The sequence below is a fragment of the Leuresthes tenuis genome, unplaced genomic scaffold (assembly GCF_036924035.1).
Source record: "Leuresthes tenuis unplaced genomic scaffold, fLeuTen1.0.hap1 SCAF_7, whole genome shotgun sequence".
Taxonomy (NCBI): domain Eukaryota; kingdom Metazoa; phylum Chordata; class Actinopteri; order Atheriniformes; family Atherinopsidae; genus Leuresthes; species Leuresthes tenuis.
Window position 1 is genome coordinate 18,093,563 of NW_027325361.1, and position 13,855 is coordinate 18,107,417.

General features: G+C 41.1%; 1 protein-coding gene across 1 annotated transcript; it reads left to right on the top strand.

The window, feature by feature from the left end:
• On the top strand, nt 1-12,245 carry LOC140311320 (uncharacterized). Its single transcript, XM_072388705.1, has 22 exons — nt 1-134; nt 604-750; nt 846-912; nt 996-1,172; nt 1,566-1,691; nt 1,823-1,963; nt 3,594-3,719; nt 4,528-4,650; nt 4,859-4,981; nt 5,095-5,217; nt 6,212-6,334; nt 6,744-6,866; nt 7,379-7,504; nt 7,965-8,093; nt 8,233-8,325; nt 9,463-9,558; nt 9,826-9,921; nt 10,157-10,252; nt 10,653-10,754; nt 10,850-10,955; nt 11,218-11,334; nt 11,576-12,245. The coding sequence occupies exons 2-22, from the start codon at nt 613-615 to the stop codon at nt 11,652-11,654; spliced, it is 2,430 nt and encodes an 809-aa protein (XP_072244806.1). The 5' UTR covers nt 1-134; nt 604-612; the 3' UTR covers nt 11,655-12,245.
• The last annotated feature ends 1,610 nt before the right edge of the window (nt 12,246-13,855 follow it).

Genomic DNA, 13,855 nt, shown 5'->3' on the forward strand with positions numbered 1-13,855 from the left:
CAGCCCCCCCAACACTGACACACGGAACTGGCGTGCAGCTGCACGAGAACCCGCATCTGGAGAGGACGGCATAAGATCGCGTTTTTGCGTCTGAAAAGCTAAAGCTCATCTTTGCATGCGTTGATCTAACCCGGGTCAGTCGGTGAGCGCTATTACACACATCGCATCAGCACCCACAGAACACTGTTTATGTCACACATTTGTGTTGTTCATGTCTCTGGAGGTGGTGCCCTACACAAAGCTGCTCTAAGATAACATCCCAACTTTTCACTCGTCCGGTCAAATTCAACTTACAGTTGCTGCAACTGCAGCAGCATCAGTTGAAGTTAGTTTCTTTTGTTCTGTGCAAATAGTAGGTGGATAGGTGGGGTGGGTGGGGGTGTGTGTGTGTGGGGGTATGTAGTTGATGTTAATGACAGGGTGCGTGCTGTTTTGCTTTTCCTGCTTAAACTTGTTCTCTTCAGGCTGTCTGTCTGTATTTTCCAATAGAAACCCAAACACCTTTGTGCTCCCTGTCAAATGCTCTTAGACAATTTGTGCATTATTAAATGAACTGATTTGCTGGTGACTGAGTAACCTCATCTCTTCCTCCTTTTCATGCAGATTGAAGTGATGACTCACCTCTGGACTCTCATGTCTGCCTTGCTGCTGGGTTTGTTGGTGGCCGAACCTCTTAGCAGCCCTGAGGAAGATGAAAATGAAGTTCTGAAAGATGCAGAGACAGAGCTCACCAAGAGCCAGGCCATTAACGTACGAATGACTCAATTCAACTTATTCAACTTTTTCAGATGTTCTATTTGTACCTGATGGCATGAATAAACTTCAGTTTGTTGCACTGTTTTTAGAATCAAGTGATCGAGAATGCAATCCGAAATATCAGTGAAGTGACGCAGGGCCACACATTTACCACATGTGAGTTTTTTGTTTCTTGTCTTGCCTTTATGCACTACCCTTCAGTTGGTCTGAACGTTGCCCCTTCTTTTCGTTTACATTAGTAGCTCCTTTGACTGCCACAGCTGCGACAAGCTCCACTCCCGCTTTTGGGTGTCCAGGAAATCAGGTGATGCAGAAGAGTGGCGCTGGCTGTGGCTGTCCATCTGGAACAGTGAAGGAGGGCGAAAACTGTACCTGCCCTATAGGGTTCACTCTGGAGGGCGCAGCTGAGTGTAAAGGTGAGTCCTGGTCACACTTAGAAGCAAGAAGCTATGATTAAAGGTAATGTTTGTGTTATTGAAACACCAGAAAAATCCTTCAATGTGGAAGGCCAGCCACTGCAATTTAAACTAATGGAAATACAGTACAACACATCATAAAACATGTCCAGACATCCTCGCTGTGAGTGCGGTGGGTGAATGGTAAATTAAATATAGTTTTTGCCGTGGTCATCCTTTTGGTGTAAAGTAAAATATGTACTTTGTGTAAATGATTTTAGGATTTTATTTGGAAAAGCAGCTGCGGCAAGCTTCAAGTTGACTTAACTAAAGTCTACTCTTTGTTATGTATTTAACATTTTACTACTGTGCTATATATCATTTTAGAGCCTAAGATCTTTCTCTGTGTAACAGATGTCGATGAGTGTGAAGGAAAGGGACCAGGGCCATGTGGACTCCATGCCAGCTGCACTAATGCGCCTGGCTCTTACTCATGTGGCTGTCTCCGTGGTTACTTGATGGGCTCTGAAGGGTGCCAGGGTTTGTGAAGCTCTGTGTGTGTGTTTGCATGTGTGGCAGATAATATGCAGGAAACATAGTTTCAGAATTTACATTTGGAGCTTGTATAGTATGGCTATAATGTTCCTTATTCTCCTTATGAACTTTTTTAGATATAGATGAGTGTGCTCTGGCTGCAGTGACAGGCCTGCAGGCCTGTCAGGGTTTGGCTGAATGCAAAAACACCCCCGGCTCCTTCACTTGCTCATGCCCTGTGGGATATGTAAAGGCTATAAATGGACAAAGCTGTGTAGGTAAGGCAGATGTTGGCATCTGGCATGTAAGAGTATAGAATAAGAATGTACAACCGCAATTTAACAAATGTTGGAAGTTGTGTAAAATGTGAATAAAAACAGAACGCGATGATTTGCAAACCTTATGAACTGATATTTTAGAGCATAGATAACATAGCAAATGTTCAAAGGTGGACATGAAAAATATCAGGTCATCCTGAATTTGATGGGAGTAATACGTCTCAAAAAAGCTGAGGCTGGGCCATATTTACCACTGTGTTGCATCCCGTCCTCTTAACAACAGTCGATACACATCTGAGAACTAAGGAGACCAGTTAGTGGACCTTTGGCAGAGGATTGTTGTCCCTTTCTTGCTCAATATAAGATTCTAGCTGCTCAACAGTCCTGGGTCTTCTTTGTTGTATTGTTTTTCATGAGGCACAAAATACTTCCAGCTGGTGAAACATCTGGGCTGCAGGTAGGTCATTCAAGCACCTGGATTCCTCTACTATGAAGCCATGGTGTTCTCACAGATGCAGTATGTGTTTTAGCATTGTCTCGCTGAAATATGCAGGGCCTTCACTGTAAAAGATGTTGGAATGGGACATATCTAAAATCAGTGTATACCTTTCAGCACTGATGGTGCCTTTCAAGATGTGCAAGTCGTTTGTTTCAGAGACACTAATGCACACCCAGACCATCAGAGATGCAGGCTTTTGAACTGAGTGGTGATAACAAGCCAGATAGTGTCTCTCCTCTTTAATTTAAGGATGCAGTGTCCATGATTTCCAAAAATAAATTTTGAATTTGGATTTGTTTGATCACAGAACAGTTTTCTATTTTTCCTTTGTCCGTTATGACCCATAGAGGACAGCAGTGTTTTTAGATCACGATTACAAACAGCAGCTTCTTTGCATGATAGAGCTTTAACCCGCATTTGTGGATGTAAACGAACTGCGTTCACAGACAATGATTTCTGGAAGTGTTCTTGAGCCCAAGCCGTGGTTTTTCATGACAGAATCATGTCTTTAATGCAGTGTTGCCTGAGGGCATCCAGTTCTGATTTTCAGCCATCCCTCCTGTGCACAGAGTTGTATCCAGATTTTCTGAATCTGTTGATGAAAATATGTACCGTAGATAATGGCATATTCAAAGCCTTCACAATTTTACAAAAAGGAACATCATTCAGAAGTTGTTCCACTATTAACAAACAGTTTTTTTTTTAGATTCCTGAATCTCTGCCTCTCTAAGGTGCTCTTTTTATACCTAGTCATGTCACTGACCCGTTGCCATTTAACCTAATTAATAGTTTTGTTTTTACGAAATTGTAAAAAGCCTAATTCTCAACACTGTATATGTTTTCTATGTTGGACTGTGAATAAGATATTTGTTTGCTAGACTTGCAAAGCATTCAATTCTGTATTCTGACAATAGTCAATTTTCGAACTGAGGTTGTATGTTGAAAAATTTTTGGAATAGATATTGACATTGCCTACTGAATGCTGTAGTTCAGAAATGTACAGAAAGACATTTTTGTAGTTAAAGAAGGTTAAGCTGATGACATACAGTGCAACATTAATAACTTGACTGATTAACAGCCATGAATGTGGCCATTTACCCTTCTGTTTACCGTTGCTGATCGCTCTCCTAGATGTGGATGAGTGCAGCTTTGAGGAGCAGTGTCGTCGCGAACTGGGAAACGTGTGTGTGAACACTCCTGGCAGCTTTCTGTGCCAGTGCCAGCCGGGCTTCAGAGCAGAGGCCCCCGCTTGTGTTGGTAAGTCTCTCAAAAGGCATCAACACATCTGTCTGATGTTCAGAGCTGAGCTGGCATCCTCACTTTTTTACACACACTACTTACTTCTGCTGACAGTCAGGAACATTTTGCAGGAATGTAAAGCTCCAATTAGCTGCTTCACTTCTTGCCTGCCTTGTTAGCTTTTGTTGTTTTTGTCTCTCTATACCACTTTTCTATGTCCTATAATGAGGCATCCATTTTCTTGTCCTATGAAATTCTTTCTCTATATCTTTCTTTTTGACATCTCTGATTTGTTTTGGCGCTTCTGCACCCCTATCCATTGCTGCTCTGTAGGTCCTGTGTGTCCAGACTACACCGTGTGTCAAGGTATGATGTGCTTCCTGCTGCTTGCTTTTTGTGTTTTTTTTTACATCAAGGAAACAATTGTTCTGTTAGCAAAGCATAGAGTGTCACGATTGTCATCCACATAGGAGTTGGAATTGATGGGTTTTTTTTATCCTTGTTCTGCTGCAGTTATAATTTCTTTATAAAGTTGCAAACAGTGCTGAGCATTGACTGTGACAAAAGAGAATAGATAATCCTGAAGACCAAAATGTCCTCATACTAAGATTTATTCCCAAAGTGACAAATTTCACACTACTTGTACCTAATGAGAACCAGATTGGGTTTTGATGATTTTAACATGACTTTTTTTTTTAAATCTTTTTTGCTTGCAGTCAAACAAAATCAGTGCTTTTTGCACAATGAAATGACGATTTGTGTCTTCTGTTAACGAAAGAAAAACTTAAACACTGTATGTTCGTATCATTCCCTTTTTCTGTTCTAGATGTAGATGAATGTATGGACAGTACTGAGTTGTGTGACGGTCAGGGTGTGTGTGAAAACACGCTTGGGAGCTACAAGTGTGTTTGTCGAGCAGGTTACCGGGGAAACGGCACACACTGTGAAGGTAAGCAATTAGTGCTGACGTATCTCCCTGGAAAACTCTGTTTCGATGGGGTCAGCTTCCTCGTGTGCGTGTGTTTTAATGCTTGCTGCTATGCCTTCCATTAAAATCATCCCGGTTGGCAGAATGTTTACGGAATAGAAATGAACAGAGTTTTAGATGTAGCTTTGCAAAGAAAGAAAGAAATAAATAGATAACCATCTCTTTCTAGATGAGAATGAGTGTGCATCCGGTGCACACAGGTGTGACACCAACGCTCGGTGTGGCAACATCATCGGCTCGTATTTCTGCCAGTGTTACCAGGGCTTTAATGGAGATGGGCACTCTTGTTTCGGTGAGGTCTTGTATTTATGTTTTCCTCCAGCAACATGTGTCATGCAAACATTACTCGCCATTTGCCAGCAGTACTTGAGCACACCAGAACTTCAGGGTTGTCCTCGTTTACAGACATTGATGAGTGTCTTGTGAACAACGGCCACTGTGAACACAACTGCACCAATGAGCCAGGAGGGTACAGCTGCCAGTGTGCCTCAGGTTACCAGCTGGACCAGTGGGGGCAAAACTGCACAGGTAAAACGCAAGTTGGGAAAGGGACATTGTTTCATTCACGCCAACAGAAAACCTTAGCTTATCTTGTGCTTTTGCCTTAGATAAAAGTAGTTGAACATATTGAGGCATAGAATTATTTACGTTTTTGTTGTGGATTTGACGAGAAGATGAAGAGTAAAGTAAAGTTTGTGGAAAACTTAAAAAAAATAATCCCTTTAAGCCTAGTAAGTTCAGTGGTCTGACCCATGGATTTCTTTATTTGTACATTAACAGTTTAGTCATAATGTCAAACTACATTCTCCTTGATAAATGTATGTACACATGTTCAGACTATCCCTTTGAGGCGCCTTTTATTGAGTTATGCCAGTAGTATTAGTTTTTGCTTTGGAAAACTGTTGAAAACTGACGGTTAGCATGGGTTTCACTGTGACACCTCCAAACCTGAACATTTTCTTAATTCCACACATGGCGGCTTCAGTCCTGTACGCAAGTTAAGAGCCAGCAAACAATATTTTGTAAAATGCAGCTCGGTGATGTATTAAGTTTTTCATCCTCTCACCTCTTACATCTACCCAGATGCCTTCATTCTACCTTGTGTCTATAATAACTATGTGAGGCAACTGGTCACATTGTGGTGCTGAAGTGTTATACCATCCTACTGAGAATATTATAGTTCAGCAGTTTAATATTTTACTGTGCAGCAGGGACACTGTGATCTGTTAAAATAACCCTGGCAGAACAAGGACGAATTTAACTGCGCACAGAATGAACAGGGACTCCACGTAAATGGAGAGTCAATAGAGGGCAGCAAAGAAAGCCCCCCTTAAGTGCATCAACGGTGCATTAATCTCAAAAACCGTTGTCAGGTTTGATTCCAACAAGCTGCACTCAGCTGCCCCAAGTTTGTTGAAATTGATGCAAAACTGAATTGCAAATAGTGTTTAACTAGAGTCTAAAAAGCTCTTACATGGAGTTTTGTGGCAAAAGAGTTATCTCAATGTCTCTGATCCCACAGATGTGGATGAGTGTTTGGCTCTAAATGGGACCTGTGAGCACATTTGCGTCAACACTCTGGGCTCTTTCCAGTGCTCCTGCAGACCGGGCTTCCAGCTGCACATTGATGGCCACACCTGCGTGGGTCAGTCTTTCACCGACGCTCACTAATTCATTACTGCACTTTTCAAACCCATTTTCAGTCATTTAAACTGGCTAAGTGTCAGCAGTTTACCAGCATGCACACGAGGCAAAAAACACACACACAGAGTTTTACAAAAATATTCACTGCCTTGAATATATTATTTCTCTGTGTTATTTTGCATGTGTGTGTTTGTCTGTGTGTGCGACTGCGTGTGTGTGTTTTCTGCCCGGACATGAGTGGGTGTCCTGCGGGCACATTTCAAAGGATTGTTGAGATGAGAAAGCCAGACTTAGCTTGGACTGCGTGACATTCACAAGAGAAATACATGTGCCCGAAAGGGAAACTGACTAATTTTCTCTCTCTTTTTCTGTATATGTGTGTGTGTTTGGGTTTGTTTCTGCGCACATAGATGTTGATGAATGCAAACTCCAGAACGGCGGCTGCTCTCACACTTGCACTAACTCTCCAGGAGGATACACTTGCCACTGCCCACCTCCCCTGTTGTTAGGGACAGACGACCTCACCTGCAGCAGTATGTTACCCAGCACACGGTTGACATTAGATCACTTTCTGTATGAAAAATGCATATTATCATCAAACTGCCACCAAGAAATCATCATTTCAGAGCAGAGAACACAAAACTATTTGGATTGATTGCAGTTTATTTTCTTCTCAGAGACTTATTATTTTGAAATTGAGATTTTTTTATTTATTTGTTTAACATATGTGATCAGTAATTATCGGAAAACATGTCCTACATTTTGGCGGCTCAGTTCCCTTCAATGAAGATTGCAGATAAAAATTGTCATTATGACTTACGCTGTAAATGTCTCATTTCTTCACATAAACCGTCCAAACCCAAAGAGTGCTGAGTCTGCTGTCAGATAAGACAGAATAAGACAGAAAATAACTTTAAATCAATACAAATCAACAGAGACAGGACAAGCTTCATCCGTTCTGCAATCAAGTTTCTTAAGAAACACGGATCAGTGTCATAATCTGCACATTTTCAATCGTAAGATAAATTCTTCTTTTCTTGAACAGATGTCACATCCTGTAAGCTTAGAAATGGCGGCTGTGACCATGTTTGTGCCGTGAGGGCGGATGGCCAAGTCCAGTGTAGCTGTCGAGCGGGGTGGAAGCTGGGTGATGACACGAGGAGCTGCGTGGGTGAGACTTGACTTTCGCTCTTCACGCTGCCACTTCACACCTTTGTTAAAGAAATGTTCTTTGCTTGCTCTTGGGGAGCCTCAAAGTTTTGATCTACAAATTAAGCGGCCTATCGTGGATTTCACCATCTGTTAAAACCAACATTCCGTGTGTCATTTTATGAGCCATTACTGCTGTAGGCTTTCAGATAAAAAGGGTAAAGAGCCGGAAAGGTTTTCATAGACAGAATCTTTTATCCATTTTGCACTCGCCATTTCAAAAGTGTTCATGGAAGAAGTTACATCAGCTTGGAAAATAGGTGTAGAAATGTCATTGCTTGTCAACTCTGAATGATTCAGCTAGTTCCAAGATATGTATTTGCACCCACACAAGTCTGTCTTGTCACTAAGAGCCACCCAAAAAATTGAAAGACTCACTTCCATTGTTTTGGAACATCTGCCCATTTGTCTTTTTTCATGAGATGTGAACGAATGCGGAGACTTCACAAACGGAGGCTGCGAGCAGCTCTGTCTCAACCATCCTGGTGGGTTTAACTGCACCTGCAGGGAGGGGTACGAAGTTCGAACAGATGACCCCACCAAGTGCTGGCGTGAGTCAGACATCCTGCATCTCATACAGTGATCAGAAGAAAATCTCTCGAGCAACATTTTTTACTAAAAGTACATTCACACTTTCAGTTTCCACAAACGCTTACAAACTGATTTTAATTACCTTCTCTACTTCTTTAGCTGTGTGCGATCCCCCGTGTCAGAACTACGGAGTGTGTGTGGCGCCAAACAGCTGTGACTGTCCTCCAGGGTACCCAGGTGTGGGCTGCTCAGGTACAAACCTCTTTTATTATTATGAGCTGCAGAAGTGATATGATGGTCCAACACTACTGAGGGGCAAGGAGTGGAACTTACATTATCTTTTTAATAGAAATTATGTTCAATTAGTTAAAACATTGTTATGGAAACACATTGCCTGACCAAAGAAGTCACACTGTTAATATTTTGTTGGACCAACTTTTGCTTTTGCTCTTGAGTTGCATTGAGTTGTTTTGATAGTGGAAGCGTTTGACCACTGCATAATATCTTCTCCAGCACATTCCAAAGATTCTGAATGGGATTACAATCTGGACTCTGAGGTGGCCAATCCACGTGTGGAAATAATCTCTCTTGCTCCCTTAACCCCTTCTTTTACATTTTGTGCCTGATGACGTCGTCTTGGAATATGCCTGTGCCTTTAGGGGAGTAAAAGTTCTCTTGATGGAAGAACCTGGTCATTCAGATGAGCAAATTGTTTTGGGCACATGTCATAGGTGAACCTAAACCTGGCCAACTGAACCAAATCCAGATCATGCGGACCAGACTGATCATGCAGATTAGTTTGACCCTGCTAAACAACAGCACCGTCCTTCCTGCAAACACAGGATGTGTCCACTTACAGCATCAACTACAGTAAAGTAACTTGTTGCCAGTTGAAACGTATTAATTACTGCAGTCTATTAATTACTGTTACACAGTGGGGAGTAGGACTAGTTCCTTTCCTCAACAATAGCTTGCATTTGGTTGAATATTTTATTCAGTTTTTTTGTGCATGACAAAAGGGACACATCTTAAATTTAGTTATAAAACCCCAGGTTTAAAGGTAATAATCAAGGTCACAGCAGGTTTAATGGTCCACACTTGAAAAAACTTTTACCCGGTCTGACATTCAAAAAGTTTTAACAAAGAAAGAACATCACTGCTATTTTGTGAGTTGAATACTTTTCTCGGGGGAATTGGACAAAACATTGTATATAATATATAAATTTAAATATCATTTTTCACTGGAATAAAACCTGCTGTTTCCAGTTGTTGTTGTTTTTTTCTCTCTTCTTTTGGATGGTTGACATGTGTTTTGTGAGTTAGCTAAATGTATCATCTGAAAGTTCTGTGAGAATTGGTCGTATTAAGGCTGTGCTGGTTGTGTTGCAGCCATGTGCTCTCCACCCTGTGCTCATGGAGGTACCTGTATGCGTTGGAATAAGTGTTTGTGTTCTGCTGGCTGGATGGGAGAAGGCTGCCACACAGGTAGATACCTCTAAAAGTTTATGAAGCTGTTGCTCTAATTGGAGGGGACGTCTATAAACAAAATTAGGACTATTTTTTAGTGAATAAAGCAGACTGCCAAACTTGTGGTCACCAAGTTATTCCTATTCCTTCATTTGAAATAAACTGTATGCTTGAATTTTTATTTACATAGCTATTAAGCTGAAATAGTTTTAAATCAGATTATACATTTCTCTGTACTTGTAGTTTTGACATTTCTTTGTGTTTCTGTCCCTGTTTCTCTTTGAGCTGTGTGTGAGTTGCCTTGTGCCAACGGTGGTCGCTGCGTGGGCCCTGATACCTGCCAGTGTCCCTCTGACTACACAGGCCCTCAGTGCCTCTTGCGTGAGTAACAGAATATCACATTTGTCAGTTCTTACCCCAGGCATGCAGATACTTCTTGGGGCTAGCTTTTTTTTATTTCCATTTCATTCCTGCTTGCAGCCTTTTGGTCAGATATTATTTAGACCATGAACAAAAAAACAACACAGCGGCAGGTTGGTCTTAAACCTGTGAGCTGGTAATGCTCCCAATGTGGATCAAGCTGTCTGGATATGATGTGATTTTCTGTGTTTTTTAGCCCTGTGCACTCCTTCCTGTCAAAACGGGGGACGATGTGTGGATGTTAACAAATGCTTATGCGTTGGTGGATGGCAAGGCGCTCGATGCCAGATAGGTGAGATTACATATTCTTTATTGCTAAGCTGGAAGCAATTGTTCCCCATTCAAGCTAATTTACGCAAAAACTAAAACAAAAAGTGCTGGATTTACAGCCTGTGTAATAGAAGCTTAAAGTGCAATGAGTACTCTTTCATAAAAATGTGTATTTTAAGGAGATTGGGCAACCACTCTTTAAGTTCAGACCTGCAGGAAACCCAAAATATAGTGCTTCATGCTTATAGTCGCTCAGGCCCACAGAGGAAACACAGCCCAGTCTACGGGCCAGTTGTTACTGCCCTGCTATTTGTTGAATCTTTCTTCTGGTCACTGACTCTCACTAAAAGGTGTAGATATTAATTGTGTTGAATTGAATTACTGCAGACCACATTTCCTTTGTCCTCCTCTGTCTCCATCAGAGCCTGTTGAGTGCCAGAAGCCGTGTAAGAATGGTGGCGTTTGCGTGGGCCTCAACAGGTGTCGCTGCACCAAAGGATTTACGGGAAGTCTCTGCGAAACAGGTTGGTTCAGTGTTGAATAATAAGTGCATACACATGGGTACAAGACCTTTATCTTCACTTTGCATTGAAACTCCTGCTGTTTGCTGTGACTGCAGCGGTGACCATACCCTGTGTCCCACCCTGCCAACATGGAGCCACATGCAGCCCTCATAACACCTGTACCTGTCCAGAGGGCACTACAGGTCTGCGCTGTGAGAGACTGTAAGTATATGAAACACCAACAGCAGAATCTATCTAAGAAACAATAGCTTCCTCACGAGCTGCTGTCATTCCTTTTCTCATGACCGGACTCCAATTTGCAGTTAAGTCTCTTTGCCATTAATCAGTCACTGTATTGAAAAACTCTCCTAAATTCCTTGATATACATATTCTGGAAAAACTGTGGGGTACAAAAGTAAGTCTCAATAAATTAAAGTATTAAATGTATGTCTGCAGTGGATCTTTGTGTTCATGTGTGTCCTAGAACGTGCCCTGTGGTCACCACGGTGGTCAGTATGGCCCGAGCAGTGAGGAAGGCATTCAGGGAGAGTTATGTCGATCGCTGTGGACCATTGGGAGTTCAGCTTTGCACTAAATACAGGTTACTTGCTTTCCTTTTGCATTTTGCTTTACTTAATAGTTGATAAAATTATTGTTTGGCTTTTCTGTGAGCCTACACTAAGATCTTGCCTTAGAACTTAGGCAAGTTAGAAAGAGTATTCTTAAAGGCTTTTCAAAACAAACTATTGTAGCTTAATTTAAAAAGAAAGTTTATGTTACATAACAGTGCAATTAGAATGCAGCATGTCTTAGCTTTTTCTGCCTTGTGGTTGTGTTTCCAGGATGAACCAGGCACGTGTGTACCTGCAGGCCTACAGGGTTGGCTACAAAATCCAGTGTCCTGAGAAGAGAGGCAGATAAGCATTCCTGAAGACTGTAAAATATGACTGTCGTCTGCACCAGAGAGCATTTTGGACAGCATACGAGGGCAAAAACGCAAGGGCTGACTAAAGGCAAAGTGTAAACTGTGGAATTAAATTAAGATGAAAAAAATGTGAGGGTATTTTTAAGGGTAGTTTCACCTGAATATTAGTCACCGTGCTGAAAAAGAGACATGACTGTTGTGTAAAGGCAGTTTATCTGCACTGTGATGTATTGACAGATCATTTTAAATCTATTTTGAACACAACCATGAATTTACTTCTCGTATGAAGTATTAATTTGCCTCATAAAAACAAACAGTGGATTTATTATTTGTAATGATCGTAAACGGCAGCTGAAGATACTAAAACATTTCTCTTTTTTTTCCCTTTTTCATATTGTGAACAATGATTCTTTCAACGATTTTTCAGAAAATACTGACTGCCAATGTACCATGTTCCAATAAAGATGTCACACAAACACATTCATGCTTTTAAAGCTACTATCAGATTTTAAACCAGACTCTCTGGGGTTTCCTCTTACATGTTAGCGCTTACTTAGCAACTGGAAATTGGATGAATCACATCTAATAAAGTCCATCCATCCATCTATATCCGCTTAATCCATCGGGCGAAAGGCGGGGTACACCCTGGACAGGTTGCCAGTCCATCACAGGGCATCTATTAAAGTCACAAAGCAAATTTAAACCATCAGACTAATCGAGTGTGAACCTGGAACCAGTGAAATTAATTGAACAGGAGTTGTCATTGTTCCGTCTATCAGACACATATTGGTTAATGTTACGTCTGTGAACAAATAGATTGGAGCCAGGAAAGATGGATATCCTCGAGATTTTGCTTGTAGAGAGAGAAAAAAGATTGACATTCACAATGTGTAGCCACATTTCATGAGCAGTTTGAAACTATTTACCGGTGACTATGTGGCACAGCATTTCCCAGTATGAGTGTTCACATCTGTTCCGAGAGCAGTGAGTTAAGAGCACAGACACATGCTGCATGTGTCTAGGTGTAAGCAGGACATTTCACACCTGAATGACACATTGTTCGCTCATTCGTTTTCTCTTTAGCAAACAAAATATTTGCAGTGGGGCAACTTTTGTACAGCATAATTATTCTGTCTCCTTCTATGTCCAGCTTTCACACTCACTCGAGTTTACTGCCACAAACAGAATTTAGATACTGAGTGCAGGGATTACTGGCCACATAGTAACATTAGTAATATATGGAGCCTCTGAAGGGAAAACTAAAAGACACAACTGGATTTGCTGGCTGTTTAATTTTGCATCCATCTGAGGATGTGCTGACCTATATTACTCCCCTGGGGGTTCTTCATACATCATGACCTTTGCAAGACATGTAAAGGACACTATGACCAGCCATAAAAATCACATACTGTGACATCAGCTCTTTAAATATTAACTACTTCAGTGTCTATTTTGGTCTATTCATGCATTTTATTTATATGCCAGACTTTAACGATCCCTCCTTATTTATCTGTCTGAGCCATAAAAAGGCAATAGCCTTTGGCACACATGGAGGAGTTTGTTTATCAAGATACCAAGGTTTTGTGACGTGAGCAGAATTGTGACTTGTGACCTGATTTAGCAAATCTGGGCTCCTGTGTTATGTTGTCATCTAGTCTTATTCTTACGTCTTCACATAGCTGAATGCAGCAATCAGTATTGAAAAATCAAACAAGATTTTTGTTGTTAACTGCCTAATTAATCTAGATGCCATTCAAAATGCCATTCTCCCATCACCTTCTTTATTGAATGAGTTGTTAAGTTGAAAACGCAATGATGTGACCCATTAGAGCGAGTGAATGTGTTAATCAGGTCAGCTGCTCATTAGTGAGATCACAAACAGGTGTACATCAGTTCTGTAGGTCCTCTTGGTGGTGGATGGGTTCACACTGTTCTATACTAAATAACCTTTACAGTCTTGAGTGTGAAATTGTGACAGTTGGATGATGGAGACCTTTCTGCTGTTAATTTGAAAAGGTAATTCTGTTGCTTTGTTTCTTATTGTGGAATTTAATTATGATTGTAGATCGTGGTTACTGTGAAACACACACACACACACACATACTGCTGTATAATAGAAGGAGAAAACTTAGAGCTTAATGTGAGTCTGCAACATTTATTTACAAATATATTAATTTACAACAAATATATCAATTTA

Excerpts from the sequence above, each read along its gene's own strand:
- LOC140311320 (XM_072388705.1), top strand. The coding sequence starts at position 613 with ATGACTCACCTCTGGACTCTCATGTCTGCCTTGCTGCTGGGTTTGTTG. Across the intron at positions 8,094-8,232 it reads TGACCCCACCAAGTGCTGGC|CTGTGTGCGATCCCCCGTGT; the intron begins GTGAGTCAGACA and ends CTACTTCTTTAG. Across the intron at positions 10,956-11,217 it reads GGTCTGCGCTGTGAGAGACT|AACGTGCCCTGTGGTCACCA; the intron begins GTAAGTATATGA and ends TGTGTGTCCTAG.